Genomic DNA, 20,747 nt, shown 5'->3' with positions numbered 1-20,747 from the left:
TGCTGCCAAAGAATGGGTTGTAAAATGTGAAGTATGAGCAAGGACTCAAGGAATGACTTCGGTGCTGACGGCAATGCGCTGTGTATCTTGTGGGGAGTTCACTTTGAAGTGCATTTATGGGTGTGGTGTGTATGTGTGTACTGGGAGTGGGGGGTGCCAGATCTGATTCTCTTATTTCACTCATTCCTCTTGTGAGCAAAGTTGGCAGGGGGAGCTTATGCAGCCTCCCCTTTTTGTTTGGATTTTTTGAAATCCAAACAAAACATACTTTCCGGAAAGGGATCAAATTGATCCCTTTACCATTAGCACCTTGCTTTCTGTGACTGAGATGGGTGATTGTGTCACCATAGGAGGGGCAAGCTTTCATTCTCTGAGCATTGCTGACCGTTCACTATGTACCAGACGCTATTGAAAGAGCAGTGCAGAAAGCAAAGAGCAAATGCTTTGTAGCTTTCAGGGAGAAGAAATAACCCCCTGCCACCATTCAGTCCTTTAAAATAAGCAGTAAATAAACCCCCAAAAAAGTACATAAGGGAAATAATTAAAATGTCCTGAAGACTAGACATCTTGGTAGTTACCCATTCTCTTATTTGCTGTTCCCCTTATCAGAGTTACATCCATTAAAAAAATAAAAGTCTGGACTTAGTTAGAACTTTCAGAGTGACTGATACAGTATTTCCCCATGTAGAAGAACAAACTCGCATCAAAGAACTGGGATGGTGCTGTCCAAGGTACCAGTTGGCTTCTCTGTGAGCCCAGCTGGAATTCAAACGTAATTATGAGTTCTCCCATAATGTTACAGGGGTGACATTTTGCCCTCAATAAGTAAGCAGGTATCACAGTCTACAGTTATATATGTGTGTACTAAAAATAGCTTTTCTTTCATTGATACTTTGTTTTAATGTCCTGTTCTAATTTAAAGATAAGTTTCTTTAAAATGCATAGAGAGACTTAAGGGTTTTGATCAATTCAGTTCAAATGATTGTAAAGTGCACTTCATCTCGTAGATGGTGCTCTTCCTTATACCCAGCTGGAAATCTTTCCTGCTTCGCTGTGGAAGTTACAAAGTCAACTATCTACAAAGATCAGAGGGCAGAGTAGGTGACTAAAATGGTGCATTTTAAACAGCACCTGACACGGCTTCAGTGTTGGGGAGATAACAGGCATGATGGGGACTGAAAGTGAGTGTTGTCTAAAGGGAGACCCTTCTACTCAACTCTAGTCATTGTGCCCACATAGGAAAACAAACTCAGTCTTGCAAAGCTATCTAATTATTCAGGAGAAGCTAAGAAATCTCTCAACTTAAAAAAAAATTTAATTCAACTTCTAGCAATTCACTGAGGTAGCCAAAGAGAACACCTGTGGGTTGGATCTTACCCACGGACTTCTGCTTTGCAATCTCCGTTCACTTCAAACTCTCTTGCTTGAAATCTCAAGATCTTAGCGAACTGGAAGATGTAAAAAAAAAAAAAAAAAAAAAAAAAAAAAGGTGTTCTCTTCTCCATCTCACAGACGAGGAACTTGAGGTACAAAACATCTTAATCGACAGAAGTTAAAATCTCCAGGGCCCTGCAATCACTCTGAAGAAATCAGCTTCACATTCAATGCTAGCTTTAGCTTGCAATCTCTGAAGAGTACAATGAGTCCTATTGCCAAATAAATTCAGCTTCGTGAGCCAGTCTTTGTTGCAGAACTCTGCCCTTTCAGTGTGAAAGCAGTCATGGGCAATGTGTAAACTTATGGGTGTGGCTGTGTTTCAATAAAACTTTATTTACAAAAACAGTGGCAGGCTGGATCTGGAGTCATGGTTTGCTGACTCCTGGCTTAGATTGATGACGATGTGATAAAGCATGCTATTCAGTTCAAGAAACCAACAGCAGAAGCACTTAACACCCTGGAATTTAAATAAAAACTCAGGACAATCATGGGAAGTGAGGTACCAAAAACAAATAAAAAATTGCTAAAGTGATTTTAGGCCACAAAAGCCAAAAATTCTACCCTAGTGTGTTTGCATGGTCCATGCCTAGATCAGTTGTGGATAAAGTAATGTGAGCTGGAGCATGTTCAACCAAGACTGATAAAAGACCCCAAAAGAAATGGCTATTATGTTCCATCTGGTGTAACTGCCACTCCACCTCACCCTCAATTAGTTGCTGGTAGCCACAAAGAGCACGTATGGAAAAGGATCGTGAGACTTTCTTCATCTGCAAACCCAGAGAGAATGAGGGCCATGACTGATTAGTGACTGCCAGGGTGGACAAGGGGGAGGGCACTGATGAGTACCAAATTAACTGCCATCTCTAAAACCATAACCACACGAGGAAAGATAGGGAGTAAATAAATGGAATTTGTTACCCCAAATAAGTTGTACAAACCAACATACGATTATCTTCGAACTGGGAAGATAGCACTACAGTTTCTAAATATTAATCTGGTCTTGCTAATAATATACATGACATACCCAAAAGTTTTTATTACAGCAGGCAGCAGGAGGCTGGGCTGGGTCACCTCTGAATATTCTTCTCAGCCCAGCACGAAACTCTGTGATTTTCAAGATGCCTCACTGTACTATCACAGCTGTGTTCCAGGTGGCTATTCTCCCAACAGCTTTGCTTTGAAGATGACATGAATATTTAAACATACTTTAGGCTAAACATGTTTCACGCTTCTCATTTCATCCACAGTCCAAAGGTGGGTTTTGTTTGGCTCACGTTTGAGATGTGTGTATGTGCATGTATATGCATATAAACCCACAGGCACTGCGTTACATACACATCCTTGGACCTCCAAGGTGTGCGTATGTAAATTCCTCCTCTTAAATCTTGACACGCAGCTCATAAGTCAAAGTCTGTAGTTACAGGCCACTGACGTGTCCTCAGGCACACACAGCAGCTCTGCAGTAAGTATGAATGTACTGATTATTTGGAAATGACCTGTTAATGTTCCCACTGCAGTGATTCATAGACTGTGACCTCAGAACCATAGTGACTATGAAAAACCAATGTCTTCCTCACTGTTTTGATGGGCAAGAGGCTCAGTGAGTCACAGAAGGTCCCAGAGAGAGACGGGGGGGTCAGGTAGGGGCATGAAGGGTTGAGGTTAAAGACATATATTTTCTTTCTCTTTGCCATGAAATCCCACTAAAACAACTATAAAAATGTTTTGCTTTTTGTTTTGTCTTCTTTTTAGTTTAAACCCACCAGAATGGAGAGAGAGTAGGTGAGGGGAAAACCAAGGTGTCGAAGCTGAATATAGATGAAAAAAGAAATATAACAAAATCTTAAGCCAGCAGTGGAGAAAGTGAAGTATCATGGATTAGCAGCACCTCATCAGAAAGGAAGGCGCGTCTAGACATGAAGGCGAAGGCAGCAGGACTGGATGAAATTCAGTTTAAGAAGCTGTCAGTTCTCTAGATCTGTTTCCCTACTTCATGTCACTAGATTGCCAAGATTCCAACCTGGCAAGAGACTAGAGGTTTCTTCTCTAGAGAAAATAAAACTAAAGATCTCTGGACTAAAGGACTCCAGAACCAGGTAATACATTTTAAAAAGAAAAGAGGATGAAAAATCAGAAAATAAAAATAGCTCTTAGAAAAAAAAAAATTCCTTTTAATGAAAGAGCAAAAGTTAAACTCAATAGAAAGTTTAGAAAATAAAGTTAAGGAAATCTCCCAGAACAGAAAGCAAAACAAAAAAGAGAAATAAGAAAGAAATGAAAATTTGAAGACTGTTATAGGAAGTCTACTATCCAAGTAATAGGAATCCCTGAATGAAAAAAACAGAAAAAAAATGGGAGGAGGAAATCATCCATTATATTATGTATTTATTGCTTCATAAAAAAATTACCCCAACACACAGAAACTTAAAACAAATATTTATTCTTTTACCCAGTTTCTGAGGGTCAGGAATCTGGGAGCAGCTTAGTGGGGTAGTTCTGGCTCAGGGTCTCCCACGAGGTTGCAGTCAAGCTGTCAGCAGGGGCTGCTGTCTCATCTGAAGGCTGGACTGGGGAAGGAGGATCATTTTTTTTTTCCCCAAAGTGACTTGCTCACATGGCTATTGGCAGAAGCCTCATCTGCTAGCTGGCTGTTGGCAGGAGGCCTCAGTTCTCTGCTACATGGGCCTCCCTGTAGGGCTGCTTCACATGGTAGCTGGCTTCCCCCAAAGCAAGTGATCCAGGAGAAGAGCAAGCACCACCAAATGGAAGTCACAGAGTCTTTTTTACCCCAATCTCAGAAGTGAATTACATCACTTCTGCTCTATACTATTGGACACAGAGACCAACCCTGGTTCAGTAATGAGAGTGGACTGTACCAGGTATGACTATCAGCAGACAAGGATCATTGGGGCCATCTTGGAGGCTGACTACCACATCCATGAAATGTACATGTGTGCATATTATGTATGTGTATATTTTAATTCTCAGATTTTGAGGACCTAGGTTTCCAATACTGGAAAAGCCCCACTAACTGCTTAGCACAAAGGGCCCATGCCAATGACCTACCATCATGAACTTTCAAAATGCCAAGCATTGTATTACTTTCAAGAGATGTTAAAAACTCAGATCATGAAAGATACACAAATGGCCAACAGGTATGTGAAAAGGTGCTCAACATCGCTCACCATCAGGGAAATGAAAATCAAAACCACAATGAGATGTCACCTCACACCTTTTAAAATTGTTATTATAAAACAGACAAGAGTTAACAAGTGCTGACCAAGATATTAGAGAAAAGGGAACCCTTGTGCACTGTTGGTGGGAACGTAAATCGGTGCAGCCACTATAGAAAACAGTATGGAGGTTTCTCAAAAAAATAAAAAAGAAAACTATCATATGATCCAGCAGTCCCACTTCTGGGTTTGTAACCAAAGGAGATGAAATTGCCATCTCAGAGAGGTACCTCCTTGTTCATTACAGAATTATTTGTAATAGCCAAAGCATGAGAAAAACCTGTGTCCACTGATGAATACATGGATAAAGAAAATGGGGTATACATACGAAATGGAGTATTACTTAGCCATAAAAAAGAAGGAATCTTACCATTTGCAACAACATGGACAAAACTTGATGGCATTATGCTAAGTGAAATAAGTCAGACAAAGAAAGACAAATACTTTATGTTATCACTTGTATGTGGAATCAATAAAAAAAATTTTTTTTAAAAAACTCACAGAAACAGAGTAGATTGCTGGTTGCCAAAGGCAAGGCCTAGCAGGTAGGGGAAATGGGTGAAGGTGATCAGTGGTACAAACTTCCAGTTATAAAATAAAGTAAGTCTGTAGGTATAATTGGACAGCATGGTGACTACAGTTAACAATACTGTATTGTATACTTGAAAGCTGCTAAAAGAGTAGATCTTAAAAGTCCTCACCACACACACACACTATATGGTAACTGATGAGGTATGAGTATGTTAACTAGCCTTAGTGTGGTGATCATAGCACACTATGTGTATGTCAAATCACGTCGTATGCCTTAAACTTACACAATATATCAATTATATCACAATAAAGCTGGAGGAAAAAGTCAGATCAAAGTATTAGTAATCAGAATGGCTTCGGACTTCTCCAAGGCAACACTGGAAGCTAGAAAGCAATAAACAGTGCCTTGAAAATCCTGAAGGAAAATGATTTCCAAGTTAGAATTAAATCCTCCAGAATGAAAAACACTGGAGAGGAAGCAACAAAATTTTAGAAACTGGAAAGTAAATTCACACACACACACACACACACCCCTGAATTCTAGAACTTGACAATGGAGAAACCTGAAAATAATGAATTAGCAGCATAAGGAACCTCTAGAAAGAGGTTAAGGAAAGGAGGGGCCGGTTGAGACATGGTTAAATGCTAAGCACTTACTGGGCCTTTTCAGTTCTGGAAATGTATGGGCCTAAATTCTAGGAATTAAAAATGTAGTTATACCAGCCAAAACATCAATGACGTAAAAGACAGAAGGAAAGTGTTCTGAATCATGCTTGGTAAGCTACTGCAAGATTTGTTTTACCCGAATAGGGGAGGAAGCAGAGAAACAGGAAGACAAGAGAAACAAGAAATGGGAACTCAAAGTCAAACGAGGTAAAGAGAGGGGAGCTCCAGTATGGTGGTGAAGGGGAATCCCAAAGGGACAGCTGTGTGCCAGGCTGCCCGGCTCCCAGTCCAGAGTAGAGGTCAGAGGTCCCCAGGAGGAAGCTCTCTCCCGGCGATGAAACCAGGTGCCTCTCAATGTCTTAGGGGGGATTTAGACATTCGGTAAGGGCTTTGAGGATGAGTTTGTAATAGTACATAGAAAACCAAGCAAACAATAAAAATGAAAAATATACAAGATAATTATTAATTCCTGGGGGGCACAATGTCAAGGAAAGAAAAAGCAATCAGTTTACAACCCAGCTCAGCTTTGACTAGCGTTGACAGCCATAATAATGTAAACACTGAATACTGACCTAATCAAAATTATGAGAGAACTGCACTCAGGGAGAAGGGGATGACTTCCACAGTGGGAATTTAATAAAGAATACCCAGAACTGAAATATCTAGCATTAGTAACAAGTAGATGTAGATAGAAGGTAAATATCAAAACAATCAGCGAAAGGAGGCGAGACAGTTGCTTGTAGGAGGGGAAATCAGGGCGAGAACAAGGGACTACTGTATTTTGTGGTGAATTTTGCAGAACTATTTGACTTTCTAAGCTGCACATGCATTACTTTGACCTTAGAAAGAGATTAATACGCTGCAATGAGAAATGACGAGGCAGACAGCCAACCATCCATTCATTCAATAAGCATTTAACATGTGCCTACAGTATACCAGTCCTTGGGGATTTGGAAGAAAAACAAACAAAAAACGATCTGTCCCTTTCTTCCCTGGCTCACAGTCCAGTGGGTTTCTCAACACAGGCAGAGGGACAGACTCTCTTCTAGTGAGGCATTAATAAGGTGAAGAAGAGAGGCTTAGCCACCTGCGTGCCTTGAACTTCACGGTTTGTGGCCAGTGGCTTCTGTTGGCTCGCCCTAGGCAGGGATATCCTTGGAAGGCTGCTGTGGGCTTAGCCTCAAGTCATGATGGGACCCAAGCAGGTGGGGTAGCTGACAACTAAAATTAATAATGGTCCCTAATACGGGCAGTCAGCAATGAGGGATACATTTTCTGAAGCACTAGAGCAACCTAAGGCTTGTTTCAAACATGAGGGTCATTGCTCTGGCTGCTCTGCTTGCATGACCTTATTTAGTCCTCACAATAGACTTCTGAGGTGCTACTATTATCCCCACTTTCTGGATGAGGCAACTGGAGCCCAGAGAGGTTACGTGACTTACCTAAGGTCACACAGCTTGTAAGCAGCAGAGCTAAAATTCAAACCTGAGTCTTGAGTCCACGCCGAAATTCTAGCTCCTGCTCTACCATTAATCGGCTGTGTGATCTCAGGCAAGTCCCTTCCCTTCTTGGTGTCTGTTTCCTTCCTTCTCTGTGTGATCAGAGGAGGTTGACTCAGATGACATGTAAGCATCCTCTATACTTCGGCAGTCTACGTTAGGATAGGGGAAGCCAAAGGGGAAAGGAAACATGAAGAGGGTACAGAGGCGAACATTCATTTCTCCTCCGAGCCTCAATTTCCTCATCTGTAAAATTAGGGAATCATTAAGACACATCTCGCGGGGTTGTTGAGTGTATTAAATAAGACAACGTAAGGATTCCTGAAAGTTTCCACTTCTGGGAAGGTCAAAGCACCATGTTTGCAGAAAGAAGAGTGATCAAAGCAGAAGAAAGGGAGTCAAACAAAATTACTGTCTAACAGGAATGTGCGCTGTTGCCCTTTATTGGTTTTACATACGAGTTAGTTTACGAATACTTTCAGGAGCATGTAGGTGTGAAATTGGAAAGCGTCACCGCAGGACTGCCACGAGCCACTGCACTGGCGATATCAAAGGGGGAGGGAGGCGGGAACAGGGTGGGCCAGGGATGGGGAGGAGAGGAGAGAGGCAGAGGCAGAAAGGAAAGGAAGGTGAGCCCCAGGTGTGGAAGGACAAAAAGATACGGGGCTGGGGAGCAAACTGATTTTTAAAGTTTAAAGCTCATTCACCCAGATTTATTGCTGAACACACGCTGTCTTGACTTTCTGGACATGTCCCGAACTCTCCCGCCTCTGCGCTCCCGCTCAAGCCATCCCCTCTGTGCGCTTTCCTGTTCCTAGCCATGGACACTGCTCCAGGCCTGCCTAGCTTTCAGGCCAAGCTCGAATTTTATTTTCTTTCAGAAGAAATTATAAAGCATTTGTCGTTAATACAGACTCTGGGTCAGCAAGACCTGCTTTAGAACTGAGTCGGCTGAACTTGAGGCAAGTTTCTTAACCTCTCAAAACCTCAGCTTCCCAATCTGTAAACTGCAGACACACAGGAACCACCTCACAAGGTTACAATAAATAATGAATGATACTGCACATGAAGGCTTAACCATCTGCTCAATAAATGTCAGGTGCTATTATTTTCTCAGTTGCCCGCATTCCAGTCCCACTTTCTCCACGGCCTATTACACTGAACTAGAATTACTGACAACCATGGCTGCCCATCCCCGCTCTCCCAGAGGGAAGGAACACGCTTTTATTTATCTCTGAATCCCTGAAAAGAGCCCAGTACACTATGTAACATGCAACAGAAGCTCCACAAACGTCACTTGAATTGAATGCAATGATTATCCCATTCTCAAGCCCATGATTACTGTTTCAAGTAGAAGAAAAAAGTATTCCAAACAATTGGCTGTAGGTAACCAGATGACCATGGAGGTTCCCCATCTTGTCTGGGATGAGAGCGAAGCTCTCCAGGAACCCATTCTGTGGCAGGGACCCTTCTGCTCCCATAATAATGAAAACAAGAACAATAAACAACAAACATGTACTGAGGGTTTACTCTGTCCCAAACAACTACTTATAAGGGCTTTACCCAAAATAAACCAGTTAATCCTCAAAGCAACTCCATGGAAAGGGGGCAATTCTCATCTTCATTCCACAGAAAACTGAGTAGAGTGACCCACTGTCCCAGTTTGGCAGAGTCTGAGCGGGGTTCCTGGGGTGCAGGACTCTGCGCTAAATCCAGAAAAGTCCCAGCCATGCTGGGATGAGTGTGCCCAGACTCTGAAGCACACCGATGTTATGCAGATGGCCCAAGGTTAATGAGTGGCCCAACCAGGATGATGAACCCAGGACCCCCATCACCCCTACTGCAGGCACAGAGGCAAAAACGAATCCACTGAGACAACAAATTGTCCAAGTCATAAAGGGGCCTGTCCACCATGCTTTCCAGCATAGTCTGATCCAAGCAGGTATTCAAATGACTGTCCCAGCTGTGTTCTAGCCACACACTGCCCACGGCAGGCCATATGACCTAGGCAAATTATTACCATCTCTGGGCCTCAGATGTTTTCATTGTCAAAATGAAGTGGTCAGACTAGATCAGGGATAGCCTATGACGTTTACTCTACCCAAGCTTGAGCCTCAGAATCCTTCTCAACCCATCCCGCTGGGCGTTTACAACCCAAATGTAGGAGCTGACACTTACCATGATCTCTAAAACCTGCAGCTTCACCTTTTGTCTGATGGCGCTAAATTACCTTACCAGGAACGGGCGCCGATTTGGCACCTAATGTCCAAAGCGGCGGCAGCAGCAGCAAGGGAAGGGGTGGTCTGCACAGGCTGGGGGCACGCCCCGCGCCCAGGCCTGCGCTACCCACACCTCATGGTACAGCCTGGTGAATGAGGGCAGGGACTCTGCGGAGACGGCCTGGGCTTGGCCCTGGCTCACCATTTACGAGCTGTGTGACCTTAGGCAACTTACTTAATCTGTTTCTTGATTTCCTAAACTATAAAATAAGGATTATAGTACTATTTACCTCATAGGATTACAGGATTCAGTAAGTTAATGTGTGTACAATGTCTAGCATGTAGTTAAGCAGTACGTGTGCTGTTATTATTAGAATCCTCAAAATCACTCTGAGGTAGGAACTGAGGTTCAGAGAGATTAAGTTGCCCCAGGTCACACAGACAGTTAAGAAGCAAAGCCGGATCCAAACACTAATTTCAAAGCCTTTGCTCTGCTGCGCTTGCCACAATGCCACACTGCATCTCAGCAAACACTCAAATGCTCATTTCAATGGTGAAATGAAAGCGATTCTTGGTCACCTGCAGGGGCTTGCCTGCATTCCTGGGGCTGCTGCACCCCCATCCCACTCAGCACCTGCTCGTTCCCCACGGGCACTGCTCTTCCACCTGGGTCCGCAGTATCACCTGCTTTAACCTCTGGCCCGTCCGCACCATCGGCTGAGAGAGGGGTGTTGCCCACAGATGGGGGCACCAGTCTACAGAAAACCAGAGCACAGACTACTGAGCCTCCAGCTCTCGAGAAATAGGGCAGAGAATCTTTGTAACTCTCATTATTGGTCTTCCCCTATCAGCAAAGTAAATTCTGCTATTTTATAGATCTCTATCTTTCAGGGAATTATGAGCAAACGCAGATTAGAGAAAATGGGTAAAGGTATTAGCATCTGGGTACCTGTGCTGTATCTTATGTCCCTCACTCCCCTAACGATCTTCCTAAAACATATGTATCTCTTTGTCTTAATAACCAGAGTTAGTTATTCACGAAAGTATCTATTCTGGTTAACACTAAAGTTCCTGAAGCGAATATATTTCTTGCTATGCTATTATGCCCCAAAAGAGTGAACTGGTACCCATGTTTCTAGTTCATTCCATCCAGTGCCTTCTTTTTAAAAGCAGGAAAAGGACTTAGCTTTACCAAAAATGGGGCTTGGGGTGTCTCTAACACTAGTGAAAGACCAGAAACTGGTTCCATTCCTGCTTCTGCCCAAAGACTGCAGCCCCCCAGGATCTACTGTAGCACAGCTTGCTGGTCGGGGCTGAGCAGGCGGTCTGCAGCAGGCGACGTGGGAGTGGTGTGCTCTGCCAGCAGTGACCCCACAGGACGTGACAGGGAAGGTTCACCGACACCCAGGAAGCAGCAAGAGGTAGGATGTCCAGCTCTTCATCTAAGTTTTTGGAAACCGGTTCACTGGCTCCTACCCTTCCTCCTGACTTTACAGATAGGAAAGGTGGGAAGAAAGTCATCCGGAAAAACAGAGACACGTTTTCCTCCAAGGCTTATCAGATAAAGTCGGCTCTACCGAGACCGATGACCCTCTACGTCCTGAATCGTTCCTCCCTTTGTGGAACCGCCATGCTCATGTCTTGTTAAAGGAAAGTAACTTCCTGGTGAAGAACTTGACTCCCTTGACTCTACTGCCAAGGGAGAAGCCCAGAGTTATCCAGCAGGGAGGAGGGCCCTACCCAATAGTGTTTTGACCTCTAAATTTGCTCTGGGAGTATGCCAGTCCAAGAGGTGAGAGCAGATAAAAGCCAACCCCCAGGGAAGGCTGAAAGAGAAAGGTGGAAACACTGAATGTGTTTTAACAGAGGAGGTTGGGAAAAGGACAGCAGAGGGCAGCCGTTAGGAAACCTGCCTTAGATAGATTCCAGAAGAGTGGGACCCGGCCACTCAATGTGTGACCTTAGAGAGGTGCCTGAACATCTTCTGTGACTAAAGGGGTCTGCTTTCTCCTCTGAAAATTGGTGGTAACGACAAACCAGTGTATTCTTTCCAGGGCCGTTAAGCGACTTAAATGACATGACGCCGGTGGAGGGCACGCCACCTGGAACTGGAGCCACTGTAACCAGCCTGCCTTGCTTTGCCTGTCACTTGGTACAGTAACACTGTCCAACAACTGACATTTACGGAGCACTTCCTGTGACCAAGCACAGTGCTGAGCTCTGGCTCTCACAGGAGAATTAAAGCCTCAAGTTTGGGGGTGTTAGTACTCTTTACAGATTACTCCTTTGAAGGTTGAGTCTAGTGCCTGGCATACAGGCAGTACTCAGTACAAGGCGGATATTAGCGTCAAGGGCAAGCCCCATTCGCCTTGGTAACAAACAGGAGGGTGAGATGCGGGAGCTGAGTCTGTTTTTTCACTGCCTCTCTTTAGCCACATCCTTCGCTGCCTGCCAGCTAGCCTACCCCTAGGCTACCCCAGGGACTTGGCTCCTTCGGAACAACTGTGGAAGGACCCGCAGACCTCAAGAGCTTGAATGTTAAAGTGATCAAAACAGAGTAAACTTAGTGGGCTAGCAGTTACACTAGTGAGGAGTGGTAACTGGAAGAAACGCTACGGGGCTCATGGACGTTGGTGACATTGTTTCATGGTCTGGATGCTGGTTACATGGTTGTCAGTGATGCTGTCTCCTGGTCCAGATGCCGGTTATGTGGACACTGGTGACACTGTCTCCTGGACCAGGTGTCGGTTACGTGGACATTGGTGATGCTGTCTCCTGGTCCAGATGCCGGTTATGTGGATGTTGGTGATGCTGTCTCCTGGTCCAGATGCCAGTTATGTGGATGTTGGTGACACTGTCTCCTGGACCAGGTGTCGGTTACGTGGACATTGGTGATGCTGTCTCCTGGTCCAGATACTGGTTATGTGGACATTGGTGATGCTGTCTCCTGGTCCAGGTGCTAGCTACATGGACACTGGTGATGCTGTCTCCTGGTCCAGGTGTCAGTTACGTGGACACTGGCGATGCTGTTTCCTGGTCCAGATGCCAGTTGTGTTGTGGATGTTGGTGACACTGTCTCTTGGTCTAGATGCTGGTTACGTGCATGTGTTCACACTGAGAAAACAACTTCTACAATTAAGATTTGTGCACTTTTTCATATGTATGTTATGTTACAATAAAATATTATTCAAATATTGACTGCCCCCTCCTCCATTATTCAAAGCATGAAGCAGCCCTTCTAATGAGTGACAGAAGCACGACTAGGTTACAAGCACAACAGAGTGGTCACTTGCAGCAGTGAGTGGCCTCATCCGTTTACCGCCTAGGAGCTGCAGAAACACTTCAGGTGCTGGTGAGACGGGCCAGCACTGCTCCAGGGTACCAGATGAACATCTCCTCCTCCTACCAGTTTATCTTCACGCTTTTCCTATTTAAGGCCAATTTTAGTTACTCAGTTTCTAAATCAGATTCTTTTATCCAACCAGGAGACAGCTGACTACCTTTAAGGGTCGACACCCCTAGACTGCTCTTTACAAACCCGAGTCAGTCTTTGATGCCACTCCACCTCTCACTCTCCATAACAAGCCAATGTCTCGTAGAGCCTTCCCTCTTCCTCAACTTCCTTCCCCTATGGTCGTTGGAGAGAAAATCTAATAAATTTCAATCATTTATCAAGTCAATGGATGTAACACAGACTATATGCTGGTTTTCTCTTTGAAAGTTTATTGTAATTAAAAAAAAAACACACAAAAAACCTCTATCTTTTACATTTTACATTCACCTCTCAGAACATTTAATGTACCAGTTAACAAGTTATTGTATAAAAAGCCCACCAGTTGCCTGAAATGGCTGCTGTTTTTTGTTTTTTGTTTTTTTGCCATGTTCTGCTATTAAAGTGGTTTGAACTCTTTGGAAAAACTGGTGTAACATTATATACCGAGTTTTCAAATTCCCAGATTAGAAACAAGATTCTCAAATCAGGAGGAAATTTAGTAAAAATTCAAGGCTAAGAGGAAATGTTAATAGAAAAACGAAAACAAAAATACTGTAAAAAATAGGATTTCCCTCCACCCCGAAGTTAGGTAAAAAAATTCAACCAACCCCACCCCACCCCCCACATTTCTCTTAGAAAAGTCACCCAATCCTAAACGCAGGATCTCACACACAAATACAAGCAGCTTGATTTGCAGACCAGCCTCTGCGATCTTACACTGGCCCCAGCTAGAAGTTTAAAAAAAAAAAAAAAAAATTTACATTAGGTAGTTAGACTTCCAAAAATACTGGTATCCAAATGAATGAAAACGTCCTGGGCTTTGGTATGGCTACAGAATCTGGACACTGTTAAGAGGACACTGGCTTGGGGGGGGAGGGGGAAGTTGAGGGAGGCACATAAAAACCTCCAAGTGGAGGTAAAATAAATACAAGGACACATCCAAAGCAAACACCGTGTATAATACTTGAGGCAGATGCCTCCAACAAAATAAACGCATAGGTTCTTGATCAAAATAACACACATACAGGTTCTTGATCGAAACTGTCTGGATCAAATTTTATCAAAGTGTCACCTGTAGGAAACAGGCTGAATTTGGGGATCCATCTGGTGCCCTGGGGTCTAAGGAGAGACGGAGACCTTTTGGAATAAGAATAGGCAGCCAGGCCCCTCTTACTCTAGGAAGCTCAAAGTCTGTTTTTTTTTTTCCTCTCTAGGTTGACTTTGCTCATCACAAAAGCACCTCCATTTCCTCCTAACAAGGGGCCTTTTCCACCCCTGGTCACCACAGGGGCCTGTCCGATGGGCTGAACTGCTGATTCTTCCATCTGCAGAGTGACTAAATAAAAAAATCAACTCATCCGGGATTAGGAATATAATTTACTGTGCTGTGTCTCAAGAGTACTTCACAGTTTACCCCATTTTCATGAGATCATGATTTTTAAGGGCTGTGAGGCTACTGAGGAGAAGGCAGTGATGGGGCCGAGACCATGCTGAAGTCTGACCTCAAACATTCATAGAAGGGAAAAGGCTCAAGTGCCTGGTCTTCAAATGAACGTCTTTCATGACAGCACAACAGAGCCACCAGACAAGGCAGGAAAACCAGGCAACTTGTTGCTGCTTCAAACTGAACCTCCAGTGATTATCAATACAATTCTTCCCCCTAAAAAACAAACTTTGCTGTACTGTTAGGAAGACAAAACAATCATTTCAAAACAACAGCAACAAAAGACCCACCACTTTCAGTGGCAACATACACTAAATACATCTAAATAAATTTCCATTACAGGGCACTAAGGGGTAACAAAGAGCTCCCTGACATCATGAGATGTTACGTACACCACCGGGACAATTCCATCGAGAGAGCCTCTCTTACAGCAAAGGCCGCCAGGAAGAAACAAAAGGTGAAGCCCCTGATCTTACTGTAAAGATCACAATTATGGAGGTGGGGCTGGGAGGCAGAGAAGAAACACAGAGCGCCCAGGCAACTTGATAAACAGCATCATTTATCCTGTTTTCTAAAGGAGACTCCAACACCAGAAAAAAATGAGAGAAAAATTGGATTATAAATTAAAACTAAAATGTATCTGTGCAAATCTCTACTCTGAGTCTGTAAGGTCTGGTCTCTGTTGAAGCCAGGACTTCGGAGAAGGTGATTTACTTGTCATCACAGCTCCCCAAGTCGCTTTTGGGTATGTGCATCAAGAAACAACACAAAGAGAATCACTTGAGACCAAGGGAGTTAGTTACAACGATTTCTTAGGCTGTGTAAGGTCCATTGATTGTCCGTAGAGATGCTAACACTTGCTCTAATTCTAAATATTTGAAGCATTTAGGTGGAAAGTAGAATATTAAAAAAAAAAAAAAGTCACCCAATGAATCATTTCTCTGATGATGGGAATGAGGGAAAGGGAGCAGGGAGAGCAGGGAAGTCTGCTTCATCAGGACTCATTAGGGAGAGTGCAGGTTTAGTGGCAGCCACAGCCTGCCCTGTCTCCACCTGGGCCAGATCTCCCAGGAGATGGCCTGGGAGGCCGGGAGTGCCCACAATGAGGTTCCATGGGTTTGGAACAGCCAAGTGCGACAATGGCAACAGCAACAGGAGCGCAGTGTGAGTTATGAGTGAGAGTCTATGGACCACTGACGATGACACCATCCATCTCATCTCCCCACCTACAACAGACCCCCCAGATAATCAGCCTGCGGCAGGCACCGCCTCATCTACTTGCGAGCAGGAGAGAGAAGTGAATTACAGGTGAAAACTTCCAAAAGGACCACTTCTTGTTCCAGCCTGAGCTAGAACAAACGTGTCTGAATAAAACCGATTGCACTAAACAACATTTAAAATATGGTACCGTCAGTACTTCATGAATATGAAACGGCCCCTCCCCCGACCCCATTTACTGCAGCGCACATAGTCTCCCAGGCAAGTTTTTCTGTCTTTTAGCCAATGGAATGGATGGCATACGCCAGATGTTACACAAGGCATTTATTTCTCCGAGAAGGCTGAGAGCCAGGAGAATTAATCTCCTTCCTCTAGGACCTTTGCCCCGAGCTTCTGGGGAAACAGCGAATTGGGCCCAACAAAGAAAGTAGCTAAGTGATCCACTAATCAGATTCAAAACATGAAAACGCATTGTAGAGTGTATCCCTTCCTACTCCTCTTCATGGCAGGAAAACCTAAAGAGATTTTAATCGAGTTGTCCCTTCAAACTCAAAGGAGGCTTAATTTAAAAAAAAAAAAAAAGAAAAAGTATAAGCAAAAAAACAAAGAAGTAAAGCAAACTCCCAGTGCTCCCAGAAGTGAGAGAGTCTCATGGTGACTGACGACCGGAAGGAGTCGAGGTGGATCAAGAAGGACACACAGATGGGGAGTGGCTGGCCACAACAGCGCCTTGCAGAATCCACAACTGTATTCGCCATTTTCCATGGCCAAGGAGCAATCCCCAAGTTAAAAACTTTCTATTAAGAGGAAAACAAAACAAAACCAAAAACCGCTCCAGGAAAGGGGTCAAGGGAAGAACACTGTAGGAAGTCAAGCCGCTGACCTCCGGCGGATCACGAAGAGCCCGCGCTGCAGCTGGCCCAGGTAGATCCTCATCTTGGTGCTGTCACTGGTCTTCCTCACCCAGATCTGCAGGGGAGAAGGAAAAGGGACAAGATGAGAGGGGCTCATACTGAGGAGGAAACGCTCCAGGGCACAGAGACATGCGTGAATTGGGTGCAGGCAGACAACTGGCAATCTCTTCCTGCCAACCCGTGGGGACTTCACAGGCGCCTCCCAAAGGCACCCTCTATTGCAGAGCAGGGATCAGCCTTCTCTCCCGGTCGTCTCTCTCACACCCTCGGGTAAGCAAATGGAAAGCACAGTGATCTTGAGTTCTAGTTGTGCCTTCATCTTGAAGACTCTTTTTGATTTGGTTTGATTACCTAATTATCAACTCAAGATACATATATTCATTGTTATGTTCATGTATGACTGAAGCCTTGTGCTGTACACCAGAAGTATACACAACATTGCAAACTGACTATACTTCAATTTAAAAAGAGTAAAACAAAAACAAAAACAAAAACATATACTCATGAACATAAACTTTCAATCAAATTTGGGAATATCTTCCTCTTCCCAAGGGACTTCCAAACAGTCTAGCCTTTCAATAGTCTAGTTTCCTGGCAATTAAGGCTAAAGGTCATAAAAAGAAAAGAAAAAAAAAAACGGACAACAATAAAAGCACCCATGAGTGAGCCAAGGGCCAAGGAGGATCCTGAGGAGGCCAAATTAGCTTAAGACAGTCCTTCCCTCCTGAGCATACTGCTCTCCCACAGATGGGATCAGATGTCTGGTATTTTCAGGGCAGACTCGACTCCAGAACTGAGATGGAACGCTTCCAACAGGGGTCCTGCCAGCGCTGCCTGGTGCACTCGGTACGAGGCACCCCTGCTGCCAGGGATGGGAGGGAGAGCTGCCGGCTCCTCAGTCACCTGCCACACTTGCAGGAGGGATGACTGGGGGCTCCACACTGCTGACCAAGCTGAGCCTATTCATCCTCAGAGCCACCACATGAAGTAAGTACTGTCATCACCCCCATTTAACAGAAGAGCAAGAGTGAGTCATCTTGTCCCAGGTGAACCCTGGAGCCTGACATCAAAGCCCCATGCTCTTCTTCATTAAACCACAGCCCTCGACTCTCCTTCTCGCCCTTTCTTTCACCCGTTTAACATGCAATGAGATGGAGCCAAAAGCATGACTCTTTTAAAGATCTGCATCTCACCCATATACGCAAGCACAACTCTGCAGATTTATCTCCTCCTTCCCCACTCAGTTTTCAGGTTAAAAAAAAAAAAAAAGCTATGTTTCATTTCAACTTCTTTACCATGATTACTTAACAACACAGAGACTTTAAAGTCAAACACATTGGTTTAAAAATAAAGACCTCACATGAAGCTGAGCCTCCAAAGGACCCAAGGAGGGCTGCACTAGGCAGTCACCAACATGCTGAGACCCAAGCACCTGATACACCCAGAGTCAGGTAATGCAGAGGCCAAGGGACCCTCAGTGTCACTTAGGACTTGACCTGGAAAATCAGCGGGGACACTTCCAAGAAGTAAGAAATGTTCCCTGTTACCAGGGTTGTATGCCTGCGACGCACTGAGGCTTCTCCCCTCCAGGATAACATGTCTCAGTGTCACCGCTTCCTTGTCAGATCTTGTTGACACTCTATTATGACAATCTTCAACATAGAAAAAAATCTAACTTGCATGTCTATTTTCCTGAAAAATCCTGAGATGTCACAGAGAATGATGATGGCTTCTGGATTTGGGTTCAGGTACTAGGAGGCCACCTGCGCTTAGGACAGTGGCCCACGTGGCCAGTCACAAATGCCCTGCTGTGACATCGCAAAGCCTCCTGTTGAGGAACAGCAAGCAGGTCTCTGAGATCCTCTCTTCTAGTTTTGACTTGGCTTGGGATGACATACAAATCCCAAGCCCAGAGAAAAACCACATTCATTTATCTGGAAGGCTCTCTCTAACTTCAAAGTAAACAATCACTTTACAAACTAGTCACATTTGAGGGCATTTTCAATGCAGGAAGCTGGGAGAACAGAATAGGCTTAAGTCATTTCATAATCCAGTCTCATTAGATTTACTGTGCACTGGCACGAATAAGTTACAGAGGGTAGACACATAAAAATCAATTTCTTTGCAGACATTTGTGCACTGATAAAAGATGAAGCCAATCCAGCTAGTAACGTTTTAAACTGTTTTTCGACTATTAACAATGCCAGCTACACACAGACCACATCCCCCTAATGAAGGGCCAGTTGGAGAAGTCACAGGCCACGCACATCACCCCTGAGCATGACCCTCTGAGCTGACTCCACTCAGTCCCCATCCTACAAGAGTGACTGGAGGAGATCAGAACCTAAGGGCATGAGCCTGGTAGTTCGCTGTTCGGGAGCACAACAGGACACATCAGATTAGAAACAGCAGTGAGGAGTAGTGTGCGGGTCAGATCAGGCCAGCATCCATTTACTGGGCACTTACTGTGTGCCAGACGCCTTGTTAAACCCTCAGAGCAGGAAGCAAATCTATCAGTACACACGAAAGCTTGAGAGAAATAACACAACAGAGAAGGAATGTGCTCCACAGGCAAGTCCCATTCTCAGTAGATGGTTACCTTAAAGAGCAGCAGGATGTGAATGTGCAGATAGCACACCAACTTGCATCTCAGTGGTTCCTAACTGGGTTCCTTTACAGGGAGTTCACAAAACCACAAGGAATACACAAACCCACGTATACCGTAGTCAAGCAGAGTAAGGGATTTTCCAAGGGTGACTTCTGCCTATGTGCCATTTCTGCCTGGAAGTGCTGGCTTTAGACTCTAACCCACATGGAGCACGTGACTCTGCACTTGCACTGCAAGTCTGTCCCATTTCGTTCTCCTAAAGGGTGAGGGAGTTCAGGCCTTACCTCATTGGCTCCGACAGAGCTGATCACACAGCTCAGTTTCTGGTTGTCCTTTGACTCCAGATAGATGGCTTGGCTCTTGTGGTACCTGCCAGAAACAAGACACACACTTTTTTTTTTTAAACACTTCACTGAGGTATGATTGATATGTAAAAAGTAGTTCATACATATACAACTCAGTGAGTTTGGGGATAAGGATACACCTGTGAAAAACCATCACAACCATCAAGGCCATAAACATAGCCATCTTCCCCCTTAAGCATCATGGGAGGTGAGGAGAGCGTAGGTTTCACTTCCTGGAGACAAACGGGATGCCAGTGAGCCAGCAATCCTGCTCCTGATTATTTACCCCAAAGAAACACTCTTGCAGGTCTAGAAGGGACTCAACAGATGTCGTGTGTGACATTATCTGTGGATAATGGGAGTTCGCGCCAAAGCAGGGTGGCCATCACTGGGAGGGTGGAGAGATGTAATTAGTGTGGACCCGTGGACACAAACAGCAACATGGGTGGATCTTAAAAACCCAGTTCTTAGTGAAAATGTAAGAAACAGAAAAATATGAATACAATATCATTAACACAAATTAAAAACACCAACATGCTCCATTCCCCAACAAAATAAACAAACAAATGAAATAAAGGCTTCCATCCTTGGATTAGTTTAGATGACTTCCTGATCTTCTAAAGCTAAAGCTTATATTCTTGGTCCCACTGCAAAGGAGAAAAGGGGGTGAAGCAAAGGGCTGGGAAACTAACTCTGTATTTTTTTATTCAAACTGTATGATCCAATTCAAAAGATAAATTATAATTTTTCAAGTAAAACCTCTGTTCCCACTTTCTGCCTCCACCCCAAAATACTGCAGAAGGCTGGGTGGACAGAACAAATGGGCTTGAACGACTGCCCTGTTTTTTTCTTTTTTTTTCCATGTGTCATCCACAAGACGGGACACCAAATTCAGCCCTTACTTCAGTCACTCATTCAACGAATACTCATTAGTCACTTGCTGTATACCATTGACCAGGCTGGAGGTTGCAGGTAGACAGTGAGCAAAGCCACAAGGCCCCTGCTATCAAGAGCTTCAAATACAGTGGCAGTGATGAATATTAAACAGTCACACCTGGCAGACACTAACGAACAAAGTTCAGAGCATCTTGACATGCAACAAAGGGTATCTAATTTGACCTGGTCAGCCAGGAGAGCTGCT

General features: G+C 44.3%; 1 protein-coding gene across 4 annotated transcripts in view; it reads right to left on the bottom strand.

The window, feature by feature from the left end:
- The window catches only part of SUDS3 (SDS3 homolog, SIN3A corepressor complex component), a 68,558-nt gene that overhangs the window by 23,539 nt on the left and 24,272 nt on the right, over positions 1–20,747 (bottom strand). Inside the window, exons 11-13 of one of the 4 annotated variants that reach the window (XM_064481180.1) lie at positions 19,547–19,631; positions 16,624–16,709; positions 12,666–12,699 (exon numbers count right to left, since the gene is read on the bottom strand). In XM_064481180.1, coding sequence (XP_064337250.1) covers positions 12,681–12,699; positions 16,624–16,709; positions 19,547–19,631 — 190 coding nt within the window. In that variant the 3' untranslated portion in view covers positions 12,666–12,680. Of the gene's footprint in view, positions 1–12,665; positions 12,700–13,285; positions 13,807–15,064; positions 16,710–19,546; positions 19,632–20,747 lie in introns of those variants that run through there. The other 3 variants (XM_064481181.1, XM_064481179.1, XM_031442821.2) reach the window with 3 other exon arrangements.

The sequence above is a fragment of the Camelus dromedarius genome, chromosome 31 (assembly GCF_036321535.1).
Source record: "Camelus dromedarius isolate mCamDro1 chromosome 31, mCamDro1.pat, whole genome shotgun sequence".
Taxonomy (NCBI): domain Eukaryota; kingdom Metazoa; phylum Chordata; class Mammalia; order Artiodactyla; family Camelidae; genus Camelus; species Camelus dromedarius.
Note: the sequence above shows the minus strand (reverse complement) of the source record. Positions and strands in the feature narration are given on the sequence as shown.